Below are 24,344 nucleotides of genomic sequence, written 5' to 3' on the forward strand. Positions count from 1 at the left end.
TATTCAATTCTGTAGTCCAGGTGGCCTGGAACTCACTATGTAGCCCAGACTGGCCTGCCTCCCCGAACCCCACTCTGCGCTCCTGCTCCCCCCCCCCCCCCGCCCCCGCCCTTTCTTCTAGACAGGGTTTCTCTGTGTAGCCCTGGCTGTCCTGGAACACACTCTGGGTAATCTTTTGCCTCAGCCTTCCGAGTGCTGGGACTACATTGGCACGAGCCACCTTCTTAGAGGTTACTGTCTTCAGGGAGTTGCTGTCATAAGACTGCTTGGTCGCCTAGCTCTGTGAGATTCAGTATTGTTCAGATGTGCCAAGCTGAAACAGTGTCTTGTGTTTTTCAGTTCAAATAGCTCACGTAGGTAGCATTTCATGGAACCCTTGACTTACTGTGTGGAACCCCGCTTGAATCACTTGTCTTGGAATTCTGATTATAATCATGCTAATTGGTGACGTTTATTTAAACTCAGAACTGGAGGGTTATGAACTTGGACTGTGTATAAGGGGGTGTGTCTGTGAGCCAGTCTATGATTACCTTTGCATATAAGCCTGTCCTGAGGTGATATTCCTTTAGTACTGCAGTAGTTGATTAAGGGGGGACGGACACGGGACAACTTCTTCACTGACTTCTAAACTGTGAAAGGACCCACAAACATGGACTTTAACTTACAGCATTTTTTCCTCACTAGTTTGTGCAGTGATGCTGTGATCTGTAGTTGGTGATACCTTATGAGGTATTTTTAAAACGACAAACATTAAATGTTAACAGAGAAAGACAACCTTTCAGCCAGTTTGGACACAAAGATGAATAAGGCTTAGTTTAAGGGGACAGTGACTTATGTTTAAAAGTAATGGACTAGGATTTAACTAAGATTTTAACAGTCTGGCTGTTCACTAATCCGTATCAATCTTTTCCTCTGATAAATGCTGCACAGATGGGAATGTACAGCTCCCATGTGGATACCAAATTGAGACTGAGGCCTTTCTTCCAGCTCTTGAATTTCTGATTTTGTTTTCTAAGAGCTATACTTTGTTTTTACTATGAAGCAGAAAAGGTTATTTTTTTAAAGTTTGGTTTTATTAAGGTAGTTACCTTTATTTTGGTATATATTATTTATGTAATTACTTCAGAATTCATAAGGAAATATCAAACATTCCTAACTAGGTAGGCTTTTATAACCAGATATTTGCATAGTGTTACCATAAGTACGTAAGTGGGGAAATAAAATCACCAGGTGGTTCTGACTGCTAATCCATGTTTTCATGGCCCCAGACACACATGCTAAGTTGATGCTGTGTAGATCAGGGGTCCTACAGGCTGTGTTGAAACTGTTTCTCTTTTGCTGGAGTCCTTTGTTACATTCTGCCTAGAGAAAGAACGGCTGAGTGAAGGAAGAGGAGCTTGGGGGAGCAGAGATTGTTCTGGTCACGTCTTTCCTTACACTGCCCCCATATGGAGCTCTGGCCTGGCAGGAGCAGTGTGGCCCGTGATCCCAGTGTGCGTGTTCATAGAACTGCCCTCGCCGTCTTAGATACAGTGAGCATCACCTAGGCATGGCCCCTTCAGGGATCGGCATGTGGCCATTGCTGGGCCCCCTTCATGCAGCTCTTGGCTTCTGGTGTCTGCAAACAACTGACTCTTTTCAGAGGTTCAGTTTTTACAGTTTCTGTTTCAAGGCTCCAAATTGTAATAATTCCAGCTACTTCCTCTTTGTTTCCTTCAGCTGTGTTGATTTTCCGTAATCACCTGTCTCTTTTTCCTTTTCAGTCTTCCAGTTCCTGGTTAGCAATTAGATTAAATTCTTGGGGCTGATGAGCTGGCTCAGTAGGTAAAGGTTCTTGCCACCCAAACTGATGACCTGAGTTCAATCCCAGAGATCCAGTGGTGGAGGGAGAGAACCGACTTCTACAAGTTGTCCTCTGACCTCCACACCTGTGTTCATACATATACACATACACAAATAAATAAAAGTAATAAAATATGGAAAAAACCTGTTAAAATTATACGTGTGATATTTGTTCTTTTATCATAGCCCGTCTAATACATTTGTCAAAGTAATAGGCCATTACCGACCCAGGTGCTGGGGATGATACTAGTCCATCTTTCCCGTGGTAGTTATTGGGCGGCTTCTGCTGTGTGTTCTGTTAGGTGGCCTCTTCTGTGGTCCCAGAGGTGTTTGAGCAAATGTCGTCATAGTTGTGTTATTTTTCATCTCAAAGGCAGTGGTACTGTTTTGTTTTGTTTTCTCTACCTAGTCCTTAATATAAATAAGATCTGTATATATAAGGTGCACAATGACTGTTAACGAATGAGCATGCTTGCAGATCACTGTGGAGGGCAGAAGTCATGATAAACAATGTCTGCTGAAGGGGAGGACCTTACTGTGGTGATACATTGTGTACCCCATTAAAGCTTGCCAGAGATCAGAGGACAGAGCCAGCCAGTAGATTAGACATAGAGGTCAGGCAGTGGTGACACACGCCTTGAATCCCAGGAAGTAATATGGCAGGACACAGAAAAGTATATAAGGCATGAAGAAACAGGAACGTACTCTCTGGAGGCTGAGGATTTCATAGAGGTAAGCTAGCTGGCTGTTCTGCTTCTCTGATCTTTCAGCTTTCACCCCAATATGTGGCTCTGTTTTTTTTTTTTTTGAATTATTATTATAAGACATTTTCAGATTCATGCTACATCTTATTTTAACAGCTGGCATCTAAACTTCCTCAGAACTTGAAACTGGATGCTCATGTCGTAACTTATATGAAACCCCTCCAGAAGCCACATACCAGGGGTTTCACTGGGCCTTTCCACCTCAGTTATCCTGAGATTGAACCTGCTCATTCTTTTTTGTTGGCTTGTTTTTTGAGACACGGTTTCTCTGTGTAGCCCTGACTGTCCGGGAACTTGCTCTGTAGACCAGGCTGGCCTTGAACTCAGAGATTCTCCTGCCTCTGCCTCCCAGAACCTGCACATTCTTACTGGCATATCTTCTTCACCAGTCCTTTGAAGGTATTCCAGAGAAGGGTGAAAATCAGTCTGAGGTGATACTGTATAGTTTCTCAGCTTTTTGAGCATTATGCTCCACTTCCAAGTCTTTCAAGTAAGTCTTCAATTTTCCCTTGCCCTTCCTGCTCACGGGGCCCACAGATTAACACCACATTCCTTGATGTGCTTTCATCATTGGTACTTTTTGATATGGGAACACACCCCCAACCAACACACTCACGAATGTGCGCACGCGTGCACATGTGGTTTCCAGGTCTTGAAGTTATAGTAATTACAATTTAACACACGTTCACTCCTTTGCTGAGTCCTTTACCATGATCTGTATTATAGACCTTGATGTCATTTCTGTTGGACTCTCCATTAATATAGGTTATCTCCATCTAACTATAAATTAACACATTTATAATTACTGTGTTAGCTCTCTGGTACTGTTGCAGAATACTTGAGCTACTTAGGTGTGTCGGCTCCCAGTTTGGGTGGTCTCAGTCTGTTACTGGCTGCCCTCTTCTTGTTAGGGCTTGTGGTGAGGAGGGAGCATTTGGTGGAGGCCCAGTGTGAAAGAGAGAAAGAATGATTGGTGCCACCTTTATGACAGCCCATCCCTAGTGACTTAAGTCTCTCACTCGGTCCCACCTCATTTAAGTTCTGCCACCTCCCAGCAGCCCCAGTGACTGGAGAGAAACCCTTGAATTACCAGGCGGGGGGCACATTTCACAAGCAAGCTAAAGAGAGTGCTGTCTCCGTTCCTGCTGTTACTTGTCCTGTTCATCTGGTCACCTGCTAACTAGATGACTTGACTGATACATGTGGGGGTTTAGGATTCAAAGGAGGACTTCTTTGGAATTTTGTATTCCCGAACAGTATGATCTCAGCTCTCTGAGGAGCAAACCAAGGGCCTTCCCTATCCTGATGGCTTACAGCCTCCTGTGCATCAATAGCACCTGGGGGATCTGATGTCTCTGACCTCTGCCAGCATGTGCACATGCTCCCTCGACAGACACAGGGAATACACATAATTAAAAACAATAACAAGAAATCAAATCGTAAAGGGAAAAACACCATTGTTAAATCAGTATAGCCTGAGATTATAGTTACTCCGCAGGATTGAAGACAATAAGCCAGTCCATTGATCTTAGGCTTCTTTTTATTATTAAACTATGTCATTGAGTCCCTTCAGAGTTTTAATCTCATGTTAGTTGTTAATTAGCCTGTCTATTCATTCCCAGTATTTTCTAAGCATATTATCATTTTTTTGATAATGTGCACAGAGTTATGGTAGTCTTGACATAGCCTTACTGATCCCTTCATGTTATGCATATCTTTATGTGTATTTATACGACAGTAGCTAATATCTGTGACCTCAGCTTCATAAACATTGACAGTAACTTTCTGTGTGTTCTTCTCGCTTTTGCCTAATCAGTAACTATAAGGAATGTGTCCTTTAGTCTTTTGGATTCAATAAAAATGTTGTGTACAGTTACCTAAGCCAGTGGTTCTGACCCTTCCTAATGCTGCAACCCTTTAATAGAGTTCCTTGTGTTGATGTCACCCCCAACCATGACATTATTTTCATTGCTATTTCATAATTTCGCTGCTGTTAGGAATCGTAATCCACAAGTTGAGAATTGCTGATCTAAGCAATACTTTTAGTTTTAGTTTCGTAAAAGTATTACCAATCCAAGGCTATATTTTGATAAAAATATCAATCTTGGACAGGGGTATAACTCAATAGTAGAGTACATTTAATCCTAAATACCAAAGAAAAGGAGAGATTTATTTTTGAATTATAGTTCAGGAATTTAAATTTTTATCAGATAGTAGTGTTTAACCTTCCACCACAGGTGGTGACTGGTTTTAAAGTACGGGAGATAATCATCAGAGCAAGTGTTTTAAAAAGGATTCTTTCTCTTTCAGTGAAGTTCTGGTCTTATGATTTAAAGTTACTTATTAAAATTAATTTTATTTATGTGTATTGGTATTTTTTTCTGCATATATATCTGTGTGCCATGGGTGCCTAAGTGCCCGTGGAGGCCAGAAGAGGGCATTGGATCCCAGGAACTGGGGTTACAGATGGTTGGTTGTGAGCCCAGCCGTGAAGGTGCTGGGAACTGAACTCCGGTCCTCTGGAAGAACAGCCAGTGCTCCTAACCTCTGAGCCATCTCTCCAGCCCCTAAAGTCACTTTTTTTTTTTTTTTAAATCAAAGGGGGTTTGGCAAAATAAGTGTAGCTGGAGTACATAATTTAAAAGAGAAGTTGTCTCATTTGTAAAATGATACTGTGATGTTCTTTGTCTTGTGCTTTCGTTCACTGGGCTTTTCCCATGTTGTCTGTAGCTGTGTGTCAGGCCGGGGTACCACCTCACATCGTTACAGTTGCTCTCGGGGTTCTGTCGAGTGAGACGATGACCTTCTGAACTCACTGAAACGGGACAGCTGTTTAAAATAAAACCCCCTTTGTGGGGACTTACCACCTGCAAATCGATTATTCGCGATGAGAAAGTATCTGCATTTTGATGATTTCAAAGTCAGGTTTTAAATTTAAGTTTTAACCTACTGACTATTAGCAAATACATTTGAAAATACGCTTAAAGAGAATAATAAACTTCATGTAGAAAAAAAATTATCTTTTAAAATCCTGAAGATTTGGGCTTGTGATTTACTTAACTTACTGGGGGCTACACTTCAGAGGAAAGTGACCCTTCTCCCAGCAGCTAAGAATTGCCCTTGGCTAGGGGTGAAACTGTCTAGCCCCCTCCTCCACTGGGTCTTGGTGTGTTTCAGGCCTGTACAGGTTTTATACATGGTGTCACAACCATTAGGATACCATATGTGTAGCTGCTCCGCTGTGTCCAGAAGACACTGTTCCCACCTCCTCTGGCTTGTACCCTCTTTCTGCCCCCTCTTCCACAGCGAGCGATCCCTGAGCCTGGGGAGGAGGGAGTGCAGCATGTATGTTCTTCAGGCCTGCGTTCTGCAGTCTCTTCTTCTCTATACCTTACCTGCTTGCTTGGCTGGTTGTGGGCATCTACTGAAAACAGAGGCTTATCTGATACATGGAGATGCTTCCATCTGTGGCTATAATGATAGGATGTTGGGAGTGTTAGGGTCTAGTACTATGTCCATCTAGCAGAATAATAGTAGTAGGTTCTCTCCCAGGGTCTATGATCTGGCTAGCCATAGATTCTTAGCCAGGGATGAGTTTCATCCTGGGGGTGAAATCCAAACAGAAAACGGTTGGTTATGCCACTATTGGACCAGTGGACATGTCTTGGCAGGCTGGTTGTTGTAATCCAGAGTTTACACCTGGGCAATATTGGTCATTACTTCTCTGCTCTCATACGATGCATAGCGTCTTTCAGCTCCATGAAAGCTAACCAGTAGACATGGAGCTCCCAGGTCAGTAACCGTTTGCTTTCTCCAACAAGGTCTTATCTCGAGTTGTGGAGGATATCCAGGAACATTGGTAATAGGCTGTAATGTTTGAGGACTTTGGGACCTGGGGGTGGGGGTGGGACACGTGCCATGGTACATGTGTAAAGGTCAAAGGACAACTTGCTGGACTTAGGTCTTTTCCTTCTATCACACGAGCGCTGGAGATCAAGTTGAGGTCATCAGGCTTGGCTCGGTGGCAGGTCCCCCTTACTAGCTGAGCTATCTCACTAGCCCCGAGAATTGTTTGGTTTTTGTTACATAGTTTTAATGCTTAGGTTTAGATCCATCTGTTTTCTTTCATCTGTTTTAAGTTAACTCTTGCATATGGCATACGAGTCCAACTCCATTGTATTCCATTAGAACATCTAATTTCCCAGCACTGTTGTTGGAAGACTGTCTTGATGGTTTGTGTGAACTCCTGCTACTACTGCTTAGATGTCCGTGTTACTTCTCATGCAAGGACTACAGTGTTCGGATTACATTGTGTTTCAGCAGACTTTGTAGTAAAGAAAATAGGAGCCCGATAGTTTTCTTCTGTTTCAAGATCATTGTGATTATTCATGTCTCTGGAATACCATATACAGTTTAGGGTATGTTCTCCTGTTGCTTGAAATAAACACTGTTGGGCTTTTGATCGGGGCTGTATTGAATAGGTAGAGCCCCTTTGAGTAATAGTCAGTCTTAACAGATTTGTCATAGAGTCCATGAAAAGAGGGTATATTTTCATTTACATACATATTTTCTAACTTTATTCAACAATAGTTTTTAGTTTTTGTTTTTTGGGTTTTTTGTTGTTGTTTTGTTTTTTGAGACAGTTTCTCTGTGTGGCCATGACAATCTGTAGACCAGGCTGGCCTTGAACTCAGAGATTGACCTGCCTCTGCCTCCCGAGTGCTGGGATTAAAGGTGTACACCACCACCACTGGCTATTTTTTAGTTTTTAGCATATGTCTGTCATCTCATTGGATAACTCCTAAGGATTACTGTTTGGTTGCTGTTGTAAGTGTATTCTTTGTGTGTGTGAGTACATGTGCAGTGTACATGCACGTGTGTGCACATACGTGGGTTGTGGAGGCATTGCTCCTCAGGAGTTATCTACCTTGCTTTTTGAGAAAGAATCTCTCACCAGTAAATATATCCTGTGCTGGACTTTTCCTATATTATACTAATTCGTTCTCCTTGGATGTTAGATATCTCCTTAAATTGTACTTTTTCATGAGCCAGTGTTGGTGTTTTGCATGTTTTTGAGATATTTGTTCATTTTATTAGGTTATTCACTTTCGGGTGCATAAATCATAGATTTTTTCTTATTTATTGTTGTAGCTAGAGTTTTCCGGCCTAGCCCACAGTCAGGACAAATCTCTCTCACCTGCCAGTCCCACAGCCGCTCAGACCCAACCAAGTAAACACAGAGACTTATATTGCTTACAAACTGTATGGCTGTGCCAGGCTTCTAGCTATCTAGTTCTTACATCTTAAATTAATCCATTTTTATAAATCTATACCTTGCCACGTGGCTCGTGGCTTACCGGCATCTTCACATGCTGCTTGTCATGGCGGCGGCTGGTAGTGTCTCCTCCCACCTTCCTGTTCTCTCAATTCTCCTGTTAGTCCCGCCTATACTTCCTGCCTGGCCACTGGCCAATCAGTGTTTTATTTATTGACCAATCAGAGCATTTGACATACAGACCATCCCACAGCACTTCCCCTTTTCTTTTTTTTTTTTAAAGGAAGGTTTTAACTTTTATACATCTCCAAAGCCAGCTTGGTATATTTGAGAATTTGGGCGTAGCTTCTCTTACTACTTCCTGCTGGAGGGGGGCGCTGTATCTTATGGGGACACAAAGAAAATTTTAGGATTATGGAGTAGTCCGTGAGGGTGTATCGTCTGAGCCAGTTGCCTTGAATCCGATCTGGATGTTGGATTATCTGGCCATGGTGTCATCAGAGACCTTTCAGGGGGTCTTGGCTGGTCAAACCTGATGTATCTTAATCTGGAACAAATCCATAGCCTCTGGCTTTCTGTGGAAACAAAAGCAGAGCCTCCTTTCCAAAGCAACATATCCTTACATCCAAATTTTGAAGTCAAGGTACCTTTTAAATATACATTTTGGCATAACTCAACAACTTTTACAATGAAATGTTTTTCTTCAGTTACGAATATCAAAGAGAACATAATCCAGATTCTCTGTGTGATAGCCATCTTTACGTGGCTTATTTTTTATATTATCTTGAACCTATTGCTTTAAACTGCAGCATTCTAAAACTGAAACGGCACTGTGGCTGCTGGTTCTGCCCACTTCAGCTTCCCAACATGGCGGTGGTACATTTTCCGCCAGCTCTGGGAGCCATCAACTCTCAGAAATAGTGGGTCTATGCTTCTGTCAAAGCAGCGTGTAGCCCAGAAACCTCTTTTTGTTTTGTACTAGCAAAGGCTAAATCCACCATGCAGCTTAATGGGCCACTTGCAGAGGCCTCATACCCGCCATACTGCAGGTCAAGCGTGCATGCCAGGAACCCGCCATAGTAGCTCAAACACGCAGGCTGCCACTAACTTGAGAGAGACAACTAGGAACTGTTTTTAGCTCCGTTTTAGAATCTTTTTTCTCAGGTTTTAGGTGGAAACTCTTGCCAACATGTTGGGCGCCATTTGTAGCTAGAGTTTTCCGGGCTGGCCCACAGTCAGAGCATTTGACATACAGACCATCCCACAGCATATTGTCTACTTAAATAAGTACTAATATCCACGCTTTTTAAACTGTATTTATTTACTTGTGTCTGTGGCTCTTGAATGCCATTGTGTGTGTGTGTGTGTGTGTGTGTGTGTGTGTGTGTGTGTGTGTGTGTGTGTGTGTGTGTGTAAGTAAGGACAACTTTTAGAGTCTCTTCTTCCTCACCATGTGTTTGGAGGATAAAATTCAGTCACCAGGCTTGGCAGCAAGTCCCTACCTGCCGATCCATCTCATCTTCTCATTGGTATTTTTTTCTAGGTCAGTGTAACATTTTCAAAGAACCAAGTTCTTGTCTTGTTTATCCCCACTCTGTTCTTATTGTATACTTCTTTTTTCTAGTTTTGGATTTCATTGGCTCTTTGTTTTCTAATTATTATTTTGTTGTTGTTGTTGTTGTTGTTTTGAGACAGGGTTTCTGTGTGTAGCTGTGGTTGTCCTGGAACTTGCTCTGTAGACCAGGCTGGCCTCAAAGAGATTGACCTGCCTCTGCCTCTCAAGTGCTAAGATTAAAGGTGTGCACCACCACCACCTAGCGTTTTCTGATTCCATGAAGTGTACTATTTGCCTATTTGAGATTTTCTTTTTGATGTAGACAGTACAGCTAGAACTTTCCTCAACACTTTTGGCTGTATGCTGTAAGCTGTAGGGTGTTCGTGTTTTTACTTGTTTCAAGGTATATTCTGTGGTCTGTCGTAAGTTCTGTGGCCCATTAATTAAGATTGTATTATGTTAGTTTCACATATTTATAAACTTTCCTTGTTTGATACTTACTTAGTTTCATTTTATTGTAATCAGAAAAAGACACACACACACACACACACACACACACACACTTCTGCCAGGGCTGTAGCTCAGTAGTAGAGCATTTGCCTAGCATGTGCATGTCCTGGATTTAACCTAAAAAGAGAAAACAATGTATTCGAGTTTGTCTTGTGACCTTGCGGTCTGGGCTGCCGTGTGTCCTGTGTGACCTAAGAGGAGGTGTGCACTGTGGTTAAATGAAGTATCCTGCATCTGCCTCTAGGTCTAATACATTAAACTTTCAAGTCCTCTCTTTCTTTTTGTCTGTTTTTTCTAATTATTTTTGTAAGTTGGCTGTCGAAATTTCCAGTTTATTGTAATCCTCTTAGCTATATTCCTTGTCCTTTTACTTTGCCCTGAAAGCCTTCTTACATCATGTTTTGTTGGGCAAGTCTGTTGGGAACAAATATCTTAATTTCGGTTTCATTTTGAAGTATAGTTTTGCTGACTATAGTATTCTTGGTTAGCATTTTCTTTTTCCTTCCAGTGTTTAAATATGCTGTTCTGGCTTTTAATCTCTAACGTGTCATTGGCTTTTAACCGTGTTGAGGGACCTTGTGTAGATTAAATAGCTTCCCTCTGGCTGCTTCAAGGCTCCTTGCTTTGGGATTTGTACACTTTTAATCAAAAGGTGTCTCAGGGTGGATTTCTTTGTGTTTATTCTTAGTAGGTTTTGTATACTTGTGTCTTTGACATCTGAGTTAGGAATTTGGGACCAACATTTACTTTTTTTTTTTTAAATGTATTTGTTTCCATTTTGCTGTCCTTAAGGAATTCTCATGATGCTGAATTCATGTGTGTACTTGATGGGGTCCCAAATGTCCCTGGTAAATAAAATACTTATTTACCAGAATATTTTTCATTGTTTTATGGCAAAATAAGTATTTTTTGTAGTGTTATAAATTATGAATAAAGGGACCCTTCCCTAATGTACATGGTTACTCAGATGCACTACAGTAAGTAATATTTATCCCCTCTTGCATCTACTTAAACCCACCAAGATCTATTTAATGTTCTCTGTTAGCATGCAGCCACCACTATTGTCCATCTCTAGAGTTCCTTTTCTTGAAAAACCAGAATTCTGTCTATATTATTTCCCACTTTCTACTCTTTCCCTAGGTCCAGGAACTTCCATTTTAGTTGTTTTTATATGACTTTGTCTGCAGTTATGAAGATACCTTTACATTCTCGTTTTCATGCCAAATCTATATTTTGCATTTGCAGCATAACTCAGTTTGGACTGACCACTTTTTAAGTGCTCATTGGCCACGTTGGCTTGTATTTTGGATAGCTGACCTCCGTGCTATAATACAAAATCCAGATATAATTGATTATTTTATGGTTTATTATGTTATCCTTAATCCTAGAGCAATAGGCAAGAACCATGGTCAGCAAACTTTAAAATATGTTGTGTGTGTTCAGGTTCTGTAGTAATGCTATGTAGTTAGACAGACATTAGGGACCATATGGCTATGTTGGAGAGAGTAGGGTCTGAAGCGTTGGCAGGGCATGTGATGATCTGGCTTGGGAGCTGGATTATGAGCACCTGCCTCGAACGCATGAGGTGCTTGCTGCATTTGATCCTTGGCACTGAAAATAATTATCTAGTATGACTTAGTTTCAAGTGTATAGAGACACTCGTGTCAATTGGAGTATTCCAAAGGCTTCCAGTTTCCCTTCCAGGAGCCTCTCACAGATGAGCTTTCCTAAGCCTGCTTAGTTTCTCTTCTGCTGGACATGGTGCTTCCTGAACCTTCTCGAAAGGAGGGCTTCTGTAGTGTGAAGTCTTGTTTTGTTTTCTTGTTTTTGTTCTTTGACTTCTGAGATAAGGTCTCACCCAGTATCTCCAGTCCAGCTGGGAATTCACTGTATATATAGTTCATACTATCCTGACATCAATCAGCCTTCCTGGGGCTGGGGTTATAGGTATGAGCCACCATGCCTAGCTCTAGCATACGGTTTTAGGGGAACAAAATGATATTTGAGAGCGACTCACTTAATTCACTTGAATGTCTAAGATGTTGAAACAGATGTCCTGAATTACTGCTGACTGTCATGGCAGATCCATATCCAAAGGTGCAGCTATCAGAAGTGAAGCGGATAGCATTTATTAGGACATCTACAGTTAGCACATGTAGGTAGGGCATGTCTACAGTTAGTGTGGTTCTTTGGAATCAGCTTAAGCTTGCTGGGCTGCCTCCTATAGACATCTGTATATTATCTTGTCTAACCCATACCAAAGCTTCCATTTTGCCTATGATGGGGTAACTAAGTGAACTGAAGTCCTGCTGAAATGCTAGGGGAATGAGACCATTTTGAAGGGATATAAGACTCTCAGTCAGTCCAGACTTGAATAGATTCAGGAGGGAAGGGAGAGAAACACTGTCTTTCTACTGTTTGTGAGTGAATTGACTTTCAAACAGCCTTTAAACTGTTCTCGGTGGGAGGATAAAGGTTGAGCAGGGCATAGAGAAGAGCAGAAAGCAACCAATGACATCGACAGAGCCTCCCCTGGTTTGTACCGCTGCTGTTACTCTGGCCCTAGATTACAGTTGGAGAGTCTTGAAGGACTTTACCAAGTGACGATGCAGGAGATGGTTGAACTCTGAAGTTTAGTCTCCAGCAATCTCTGTCCTTCCTTTACCAGATTGCGATCATCGGCTGATCTGCTTCTGCTTGGATATCCAGCTAGGAAAAATGAATAAAGCCTCTGTGTAGGGAGACAGCAGCATCTGGAGCCTGTACATTGCTGCAGTTTCACATCCTCATTCACATAGAATGTCTGGCATTTAGTAAAATGTTGCTACCCACACAGCAAAAGGAGAAAAACCCAACACCAGAAACTCATCAACGGGTTATCCAGCCTGGGGGGTTATAGACAGACAGGAACTTTAACATACGGTGATTAATATGTTCACGAAAATAGATGCTAAGCTGAGAATTTCACTAGAGAACTGGAATCTATAGAAAAGAATCAAATGGGGGTTCTATAACTGAAGAGATGAGCAGCACAACAAGTGGATGGGTTTCCTCACGGGTGAGACACAGGTGGCAGGAAGGATGATGGTAAGTTACTAGGCACTGTTCAGACCACTTTGTCTGTCTTGGTGTCAGGACTAAACCCAGCTATCCCCTGGTTGCTTTTTAGACTGATTAGTCAACATGTCTTAAGATTTTAGAGCTTGGAAATGCAGAGAAACCGTGTTGGATTGTAGTTGCAATACTTGCCTTTTCATGGGTATAGTTTCGCATTTTATTCTGGCGATGTTTTTCAAATTAGAGCAAATACATAGCACAGAATGGTCAGATATGAAGTTATCACTTATAACTTTGTGTTTGTGTTTCCCAGCCTTTGAGCAAACAAATTTTTTTCCATAAGTCACCTGTTCAGCAAACCTAGAGTACTACCCTTAGAATGGGAAATTTAGTAGAACACATATGGAAAACATATAAACAGCTGGATTTATTTTAGTGCTGGGGTGTTGTAAAGGCCCTTGTTTTATTTAGAATAACCTTCATAGCTTGCAAGGTGATCTGGTAAATTTGGTTATTATGGGTCATAAAGAGCAATTAGAAAAGAAAGGACAGGTCTTGTGGAGTTGGCTAAGGGAGCACGTTCCTTGTTTTTCACTTAGTAGGCGCTACTGAGTCTAGTAAGATGGGAAAAAATGGTGCCACTTACATTTGACATCCTGTAAATTGTAACGTGCATCCTGACTTCAGAAATGTTATGATTTAGAAGACAAGGTAAACGTTGATCTCACCTCCAAGTCTTAGTTCTGTTTCCTTGTATTTGATGATTTGCTCAGGGGAGGTCTCTGAGTGTTTTCCCCACCGCGAAAATGGGGTAGGACGGATCTGACTCTTTCCTGAATGATAGTTGAGACTTGAGATGGAACCTAGCATCAAAATAATAGTCCATTTTCACTCTAGGAGTTTCCAGAGGGTACTGTATAGGGGATTTTCATTCCTTCAGATCTCATCATTCTTATCTCTCTGTGGACTTCAATAAAAATGTTTCCCTTCTATTGATGCCAACTGAATATAGCATTAATCAAATTACATCTTTTTGAACAAAAAGTGTAGATTCTGTGATGTTTGCTGGAATTGAGGACTCCTTAATATATTCCTATTCTGAAGATTTCACTGTAAGCCCAGAATGACAGTTTTCTTGAGCAATAAAATATTTAAAACTTCAATTTTCTCTTGTTCTTCCCTTTCAGAAGTTTTCACGCTGCATCCAGCTGGTAGGATGAAAAAGTTCAAGAGGAGACTGTCCCTCACGCTCAGGGGAAGCCAGACGATCGACGAGTCGCTGTCGGAGCTGGCTGAGCAGATGACGGTGGAAGAGAGCAGCAGCAAAGACAACGGTAATACCGGGCGGGAGACGGCAGTACCGGGCGGGAGCCGTCTGACTGCTTCCTGAACACCGCTGGGGCCTTCTGTGCAGAGAAGCCGAACGTGGCGCTCGGCTAAATCCTTCTTCGGTGTTTTGGAAGCAAAAGACTAACTTGAATATTGGCTAGTATATTCTGTTCTCATCCCCAATGAGATGGACTGCCCATGTACTTGGTCTCCTACTCCTGTGAATGCCTTTCTGTTTTTATTAGTTCTTAAATAACAATTATAGCCATTGGTAAATAACCATTGGTAAATTAGCATTTAAATATTTTATAACTTGAGCAAGTTTATACAATTCTTGTTTGTAGCTTTATCATGGTTTATAGCATTCTGGATGTGCACTGACTGTCTTTATAGATTACAAGGTTCATCAGATTAGTGAGTTTACTATTTTCTTATTTAATGTACCACAGTGTGTTCATAGTATTGAGAACACTTATAACAAAGACAGAAACATGATGTTTCATTTGACAGTGCTTTTACAATACAAAGTAATAGTGCATAAAGTGTAATGTAAAAGATTGAAGGATTTGATAAGTTAAATGACTTAAAATGTAAACTTGGTGAAAATTTTAGAACAAGGTTATACAATCAAAGCCAAAATAGCCCTAGGAATGTACCAGTGACCAGGAAGGAGCTCATAACAATGGCTACTAATGAGCCAGGGTTTGCAGCGTAACATCTGGAGAGCTTCCTTTGCTGTGTACTTGGAACTCTGGTTGGAGATCTCAGGCAGTGATTGAAAGCCTGAATGCCTGTGCCATTGCAGGTAAGTGCTTGTGGTGTGAGGCAGACAGAGGGTTCTGTAGGTTAGCAGTCACGGTGTGGGACTGCGGATGTACTAATGCACTGAAATACTGCCTCAGCGACATCAAGAAGTCAGCTTTTCCTCCAGGCCTCAGAGACTGCAGATGTACTAACACACTGAAATACTGCCTCAGCGACATCAAGAAGTCAGCTTTTCCTCCCAGGCCTCAGAGACTTGGCTTTTCTACTCAGACAAATCATTATCTGCTGAACGGTTTCCCTCGTGTCGGCAGGGCCGAGACCCTTGCTTCCACGCCTGCAGCCTTGCTTGGTTTGGGAATGCTTTCCTTGATGGCTTGGTTTCTGGCAGAAGGGGAGAAAAATGAGCACCAGACAGTAATTTGGATATCATTCCATAGGGTGATAAAATTTGTATTTGGCTTAAATCTTGAAGATGATTTTGTAATATTTATCCCTCTTATAAAGGGATCTGTGAGCCATGTGGAGCAGAATCCTACTGTCCTCCCAGGCCCCCATTGACTTCTTGGTGGTGATAGTGGTTGAGTCCAGCTTGCTCATTCTTGTGCTACAAATGTTTGGCCAGGGTATTTGCAGTGATGCTCAGAGATGAAAGAGGCACAGTGTCCATCATGGTACCTGGCTTCTAGAATGCATTCCTAATGAACATTTGATTACCAGACAAACTGTTTTGTTTAAATCGAGTCATGGAAAATGCACTGACTTTATTTAGAGAGGTAATTAATAATTTAGACTAATTGATTATTTTCTGAAATACTTTAGTAATTATCTTAAAATTTGATTAGTTTGTAACAAATGGTGATGTCTTAGTTAGGGTTTCTATTTCTGTATAGAGACACCATGACCACAGCAATTCTTGGTTTTTTTCAAGACAGGGTTTCTCTGTGTAGTTTTGGTGCCTGTCCTGGATCTCACTCTGTAAACCAGGCTGGCCTCGAATTCACAGAGGTCCACCTGGCTCTACCTCCCAAGTGCTGGAATTAAAGGCATGCACCACCTAGCCACGGCAATTCTTATAAAGGAAAACATTTAATTGGGGCTAGTTTACAGCTCAGGGATTTAATCCATTATCTCAGTGGTGGCATGTAGGCAGACATGGTGCTGGAGAACGAGCTGAGAGTTCTATATCTTGATCTCCAGGGAGCAGAAGCAACTGTGTGTCACACTGAGCATAGCTTGAGCAAAGAAGACCTCAAAGCCCACTCCCACTGTGACACACTTCCCCCAACAAGGCCACACCTCCTAATGGTGCCATTCCCTTGGGGGTGAGCAAGCATTTTCTTTCAAACCATCAGAGGTAAAAATGTTAAAAATACCTAATACTTTAAAAATAGTTTAAGTTGTTTATTTGTAACAGACAGTGAAGAAGGAAAAATAGGGACGCTGTTGGAACTCGTCCTCATCAGAGTGACTTGATATCATACTTGAAGACATAGGTAGACATTTAATCCTCTTTGGCATGACTGCCATAGTCGGTTGCTGCTTATTTTCTGTGTATGATGTGAATTTCATCTGCAATTTTGACAGGAATTCTAAGTCTGTTGTTGACCTTGTCAGGGCCTACTAGCTAGAGTAAATACCTTTTTCCCCCTTAGAGAGTTTTTTCCTTCCTCTTTTGTTTTTAGCATAAGAACTACACAAGATAGGTTGCTCACAGAGATAGAGTTCATGTGAAAATACTGCATAAGAATGTATGTGGACTGTACTATTTAAAAATCTTACACGTAATGTAATACATTTATAAGGCAAAGCGATCTTTGTCTAGTTTGAAACAGTGGCAGTCTGGCTTAAGGAAAATCATTTGTAACTTCTCTGAATAAACTGCCCCAGACCAATTTTTGATTTCCTGTCTCTGGTTTGATCACAAGCACGGTCGAGAGCCCTGTTATGCTTTCATTATGTGTAGGCATGTAGCTGTCGTGTATGCTAACAAAATGGAGAAGTTCACACTTGCAGGGTTGTCATTATATAAATAGCTTAGAAAAATTCTCATGTACATGGCACCTTTGGTATCATCTCTGGTATTCCTCTCAACCAGAATTGGAGAGATTTCTGTAGTTTTAATAACTGTATCACACTTTGAAGGCTTAAACTCAGTTGAAGATGTTCTGCTATAATTGTAATTCACAGTACATTGCGTAGCTAGGGTGTTTGCACGTTGACTGATGGATTGAATCTAGGAAAGAAGAATCTTGAATTTTATAGATGATATTTGATTAAAGTTGTTAGTCTTGGCCACTCCACACATACTGGCCCTAACTTAGAACAGCTTTATTCAAATATAAATTGAAAATCATAAATGGAGGTGTAAGCTATTATTTCTAAAATACCTACTGTGAAGGATAACTGAGAAAAATTATATGTTTCGTTTTATTTATATGTTTGCTCTTGTAGCACTGAGAATTGGACTTGGCCTCACACCTGCTGGGCAATCACTGTACCACTGAGCTATATTCCCAGCCCTAAGAGTTTAGTTTTTAAAAATTGTCAAAAATTAATTTGTTTCATTTTCTTTAAAAGTTCAGCATAGAATTACCATATGGACCAGCAGTTCCATTTTTGGGGATGTACTCAATAGAATTGAAATAGGTGTTCAAACAAAATACCACTAAGATTCTTCCTCTTGTATAGCTAACCGATTCTGATGTACTATATTGTCAGATGTCTCTGCTCAGGAATGGCTCTTTGCTTGTTTAAAGATTATTTATATAACAAAATACCAAATTTGGAGCAAATCTCTCTGCCTCCATATTGATGTACATTTAAGTATTTCTGCTTTATTCACTAATTGACTTATCTTTCTGAATGTCTACCAATAGAGGTATGAATTTCTTGAGGTAAGGATTATGTGTGTTATATTATATAGCATATTTAACCGTGAGACACATGTAAGATAGCACAGGGAATGGAATCAAAATAATTTTAAGATGTAAAAATAATAAAATAAAAAAATAATAAAAAATTTGGTGGGGTATATTAGTGATTTTTAACCAGTTTGGGTCATTGAAACAACTTAAAATATTAAGGTATTTTCTATAAATATATTTTTCATAGAAATTATTTTACTCTAGCACTTTGAATAAATAGCCAAAGAAGTGAGCTTACATGTAAATGATCTCCATTACAGCCTTTTGTTTTGTTTTGTTTTGTTTTCTTAATCCTTCTCACCTGATCCCGACTCTTGCAATGACTGGAATGATTCTTGGATGCCGTGAACACAGAGCCCATCGTGAAGAATGGCAGGCCTCCCACATCCCACAGTGTGCATTCCTTCCTTCATCAGTACACAGGGTCCTTTAAGAAGCCGCCATTGCGAAGACCCCACAGTGTTATCGGAGGAAGCCTTGGTTCCTTCATGGCAATGCCCAGAAATGGAAGCCGATTAGGTAATGTGGTTCTGTTGCATTTGACTTTCTGGTTGTAGGACATGTACTCTGGGTGTTAGTTGTATGGAGAAAAAAGATGGAGGAGTGCTGATACCATAGAGAAGTAATGTTTGCATGTCTATTCATCCAGAAGAACCTCCATAAAAAAAGCAGACGAAAGAGTTCAAACTGTGGCTAGTGCTTAACTGTCATACTGTATCATAGTATATAGTCATACTTCAGTCGCTCTTCAAATCATTACCACATAATGGTCCAGTACCAGAAATAGATTATCGCCTGATTTGTTGTTCTTTTGCCTTTATGGTCTTAGAAATATCTAGGAAAAATATCTGCAAGTTTTTGTGTATTTCGTGTGTCTGATCTTTTTTGATAGTGGTGTATTATGTTTTGATTTTAAAAATAATTTTAAACATTGCTGTTTCACTGTCCCATTAGATGATTGTATTTTCTAATATTCCTGAATATGTTATTCTACTGTTTGCTTTATTTCTTACCACTGTAGGTTACTTCCTGGTTCATTTCAGTAATTTTAAGACTGAGCCTCCCCACAGTGTGGTTTCATCTGTAAGAAATGTGCCGTTATCCCTGTCAGTACCGCACAAAGAATGGTGTGCTGGAATCATCTTGAGCTGGTTCATAAGAGATGATTGCTATAGTTGGTTGTTAAGGTTTATAGTTAAGCAGCTAAATTTAAAAAAACAAAGGTAATTAGAACTCCGAAGCCATCCCCTGCAACGTGTTTGGCTTTTTGTTTGCCTGTGCCTTGGTTGGTTGGTAGTACTGGGGAACTGAACCTCTGGCTCACTAAGACATGCTATGCAAATGCTATATCACTGTGCTTACATGGCCTTGCTGTTTGTCCAGGCAGGCCTTACACTTGGAGCTCTCAGCAGATTTTTGATATTTTAGAGGCCACAAACTTCATTTTGTAGTGATATTCAGCGAATAATTCTTGGAACACTCAATCGAGATAGCATCTTGCTATGTAGCCTCAGCCGGCATCTTCTATTCCATCCTCCTGCCTTAGTTCTGGAGTTCTGGGACTGCAGGCATATGCCTCCACATCCTTCTTGCTACTGGTGGGTAGCAGCTTTTGAAAAGACTGTTCTATGAGTTGGCTCCATTTTGTTGTTGACCTAATGACATTTAATGAAAGGATCTCACAAGAAGCAAAAGGCCAGGTTTCTAGTCTGCAGCTCTGTGTCTCAGCTCTCTAATCTGAAAGTCAGTTACCCTTGGAAGTCTCTAAATCCTAGAATTTGGAAAATGAGTACTTCTCAAGAACTATTTTGAATCTGTAATTTTATTCAATTCTTGATAATAATTTGAATGATTTTTCTTGTAAATTTTTTCATAATTTGAAACTATAAAGAGATTTTCCCCCTCTCCTGCCTCTGCCCCCTAGTGCTGGGATTAAAGGCATGTGCCACAATGCCTGATGACCTAGTGTGCTTTCTACTGCTGTGAGAAATACCATGATCAAAAGCAACTTGGAGAGAGTGGGGGTTTTGTTTTCATTTTTTGACTTCTACATCCCAAATTAAAATCCATTGTTGAGGGATACCAAGGCAGGAACTCAGGGATGGCAGGAACCTGGAGACAGGAATTGAAGCAGAGACCATGGAGGGACTCTACTTACTACCTGGCTCCATGTGACTTGTTGAGCTTGCTTTTACATACAGCCTAGGGCCACCTGCTTGGAGCTGCACCACCCACAGTGGGCTGGCTCCTCCTGTATCAATTATTAATCAAGAAAACTCACTACAAGCTTTTCTACACAACAGTCTGATGGAGGCATTTTCTCAATTGACTTTCTCTTTTCCCAAGTGACTCTAACTTGAGTCAAGTTGGCAAAAAAACTATGAGTACAGTTAAACCCTTGTCATTTGACAAACATCATCATCAAGCCCCAACCTTTCCTTTCTTTTTTGTCCCCAAGATACCATACTAGTATTACTATTATATAACTATAAAGCATAATATATTTTTAAAAGCCCCATGGTTTTAAAAATATTCAAACACTTTTGAAAAATCCAGCCTCTTTAAAATATCCATATCTTTTAAGTTCAAGGTCTCTCAATTTGAGCTTATATAAAATAAAAAGGGTTACATACTTCTTATTCCAAGAGGGAAGAAACAGCACAGTTATGATAAAATTAGAGCAAATCCACCATCTAAGAGTGTAAATCAACGCCTTTAGCTAAATGTCCAGCATCTAGGATTCATTCCCTCGTGATCCTCTGGGCACCAAGGGACTTGAGTAGCTCCACCTCTCCTGCTGTGCCATCCATGGCACATGCAGCTAATTTCACAGGCTCAGGTTGGCTCCACTGCATACCTGCCTCTGTCCATGTTGGTTGTCCCACAGCCCTGGACTCTAGTGTGTTCGGGTCTCCACTGTAACTGTATTTATTCACCAGTGGCGCCATCTGGCCTCTCTTCAGGGACTCTGTAGCCTGCTACATGGCTCTCTCCAGTCTCTCCAGACTCCCTCAGTCTTGGACTTTCCATTGCAACTGAGACTGTACATTCACCAGTGGCCCCTCCTGGCCTCTCACAGTGCCAGGTGCTCTCAGCTGCTCTCCATGATCCCTTCAGTTCTGCAGCTCTCCTGCTCCCAACACCTGTAACACATTGGAGACTATTACACATCACCAACATGGGCTGCCAGCTTGAAATGCAGCTTTGGCTCCTTCTGGACCACAGCTCTGTGTGGTGACCCTGAGGAAACACTTGCCAGAAGATTTCACCTCAGTGATGCTGGTCTCTTCATAATCACCCCTGCTTTTCACCCCCAGCTGACCAGAAACCACAGATTCTAAATTCAGAATATATGAAAAGCTTGATAGAATGCTTGTCTTCCCCTGAACGTCACAAGCCACGCCTCCCATCATCTGTTGCTCTCAGCTTTCTTCCGACTTCAAGTGCTAATGGCTTTTCCAGCCCAAAGTTTCAAACATTCCTACAATCTTTCTCCATAACAGCATGGTCAGTTCTGTCTGAACAACAGCCCACAATCCCAGTTCCTCTTTCTATCTTAGTTTGCTTTGTGTTGCTGTAATAAACATCATGATCAAAAGCAGCTGGGGAGAAAGGGCTTCTTTGGTTTACACATCTTAGTCACAGTACATCTTTGAGGGAAGCCTGGGCAGGAACTCAAGCCGGGCAGGAACCTGGAGCCAGGAACTGAGGCAGAGACCACAGAGAGGAACCTTACTGACTGGCTTGCTCAGCTTGATTTCTTATACAAATAAGGACCCACAGTGGGCTGGGCTCTCACATCAATCATTAATCAAGAAAATTGCCCACAAGCTGGCCCACAGGGCAGTCTGATGGAGACATTTTCTCAGTTGACTTTGTCCTCTTCCCAGTCGACCATAGCTTGTGTCAAGTGGACTAAAAACTAACGAGCACACCTGGCCTGAGATTCTTACTTCTCTTGTAAGGAATTTATGTTTTGATCTGTCAACTACATATCTATGTATCCAGAATTTAGATGACTTTCAGGACTGTGATTTCCGGTTGTTGACTGTCTCTTTTTTCTTGTAATGATAATAAATTATACCATATAAAGATCTGCATTTTAAAGGTAAACAATGCCTCCTTTTCTGTTACAGATATTGTTCATGAAAATCTGAAAATGGGATCAGATGGTGAGAGTGACCAAGCTTCTGGGACGTCATCTGATGAAGTCCAGTCCCCTACAGGGGTTTGCCTCAGAAATCGTATACACAGGCGGATCTCAATGGAGGTAACCGTTTCACATCCACCTCTGTGTGAACACTGGTGTTGGTGAAGGAACACGCACACACACAGATGGAGCAAATAGGGCTCATCTGAAACTCTTCATGGAGGCCAATGGTACTCCCACAAGAGCTGCTGCTTTGCCTGAGTGAGCTGGGGTCTGGTGTTTCTTTTGTCTAATTACTACCCTAAGACAACTGTACGTTAATTACAGTTCACATTCTGCAGAAGACGTTTTCTTAATCACACCTTTTCAATAGTCATCCGGACACTGTAGTTTATATATATATGTTTTGATTTTAAGAGGTATAAATAAACCAGAGCCAGATTGTTTTCTGACTTTGTTAGTCTCTCCTAAATGGTTCACTACGTATACATCCCTTTGATAGATTTATTCTAAGAGTTGGAGACCGCAGAGGTGGCCCAGCAGTTGAGAGTATTTGCGGCCCTTGCAGAAGACCCAGGTTCCGTTCACAGTGCCCATGTGGTTCCAGGGGACCTGATAACTCCCTTCTGGCCTCTGAGTGCACCGGGCACACACACAGTTCACATACATAAATGCAAACAAAACATTCGTAAACGTAAATACATATTTAACCTCACATAATCCGTTTTATTTTTAAAAATACATGTTTATAGTCTTATGGACAGAAATTTGTTATGACTATTATTTCAGTATATCCTATAAGTTAAAAGCTTTCTGCAGTGATACTAAGTATGGTTTTTTTGTCTTGTTTTTTTTTTCTGAGCATGTTTTAAAATAAAACTTTAGGGGACTAAAGAGAAGGTTCAGCAGAAGACAATACTTGCTGACAGTCCTGTAAACTGAGTTCAGTCCCTGGAACCCACATGGCGGACGGAGAGAACTGACTCCTGCACATTGTCCTCTCGTTACTGAAGTGATGACATTCTGTGTTAGACTGCTTACTTCTGCATAGAGTATGATCGCAGAGTAAAGGTCAACTTAAATTTGCTGAAGAAAGTACTGAGCCTTTTTTAACCCATTTCTGTAAAACCCCGTTATTTGCCTTTGGTTATAGTAGTAAGTATTTTTGCCTTAAGTAATTTTGGAACTGCAAGAAAACTTCAGTTACCACTAAAAAATGACGTGCCTGGGCGCGAGTAGCTGAAGTCCAATGCCCTGGTCTTGCTGGTTTGTGCAGGACTTGAATAAGCGGCTGTCCCTGCCTGCGGACATCAGGATACCTGATGGCTACCTGGAGAAGCTGCAGATCAGCAGCCCACCCTTCGACCAGCCCATGAGCCGCAGGTCCCGGAGAGCTTCCTTGGTAAGTTCCTGGCCCTGCACTGTGCCGTGAGGACGGCTTGTTGGCTTCTCTGGGGTGCAGCTCTTTTTCCTTTTCTCCTTTTGTCTTTTTTCTCTCTTCACCTCCTCCCTGCCTCCCGCTCTCTCCTCCCATCTTTTCCCGTTTCCTAACTTTCTGAAACACAGGGAGCTGCTAGGCAAGTGTTCCACCATTTATTTGTACCCCCAGCCCTGAACTTGATTTCTACATGTAAATTTGGAGTCACTCACTCAGTCTTATTACATTATTGTCTGCATTTGTCGTGGTGTATGGCGGCCGGACTTATGTCCTACCTTAGTTTTGGATGTATCTGCGGATGTCTGTGCCCCATGTACTAGACATGCAGCCAGCCGTATGTTGACAGTACATTTTACAGCAGAGTACCCGACCCCAGTTACAGCTCCGTGAATTTGTGTCTCTCATAATGCTTCCTGTCACTTACATGTTGTAGGTAGACCTAGTATAAGATATAACTTACTTTATATATAATTTCCTATTTGTATGCTTTTGTTGTAAGAGTCGTCTGGACAGTAATTGCTTAGACTGTGAAAAGTTACTTCTTGAAGTAATGAATTATTCTCTTGGAATAATAAATAACCAAAAAAAAAATCTTCATTTGTATAAAGAGCACATTATGGATTCTTAATATTGTATTAAAATATGGCTTCTGGAACCATCTCTGATTGTTTTTATGACGCCTGTTTGTAGGCCTGAGTGCAGATTGTTAGCACAGGAAAGGGTGCATACCGACTT

At 41.3% G+C, this 24,344-nt stretch overlaps 1 protein-coding gene across 1 annotated transcript in view; it reads left to right on the plus strand.

Moving 5' to 3' along the window:
• The window catches only part of Cdk17 (cyclin dependent kinase 17), an 86,637-nt gene that overhangs the window by 40,370 nt on the left and 21,923 nt on the right, over positions 1-24,344 (plus strand). The window contains exons 2-5 of the mRNA XM_052753125.1: positions 14,191-14,337; positions 18,376-18,540; positions 22,158-22,291; positions 23,448-23,573. Of these exons, the coding sequence (XP_052609085.1) occupies positions 14,220-14,337; positions 18,376-18,540; positions 22,158-22,291; positions 23,448-23,573 (543 nt within the window). The 5' untranslated portion in view covers positions 14,191-14,219. The remainder of the gene's footprint in view (positions 1-14,190; positions 14,338-18,375; positions 18,541-22,157; positions 22,292-23,447; positions 23,574-24,344) is intronic.

The sequence above is a fragment of the Peromyscus californicus genome, unplaced genomic scaffold, assembly GCF_007827085.1.
Source record: "Peromyscus californicus insignis strain IS unplaced genomic scaffold, ASM782708v3 Scaffold_24__1_contigs__length_46423439, whole genome shotgun sequence".
Taxonomy (NCBI): Eukaryota; Metazoa; Chordata; class Mammalia; order Rodentia; family Cricetidae; genus Peromyscus; species Peromyscus californicus.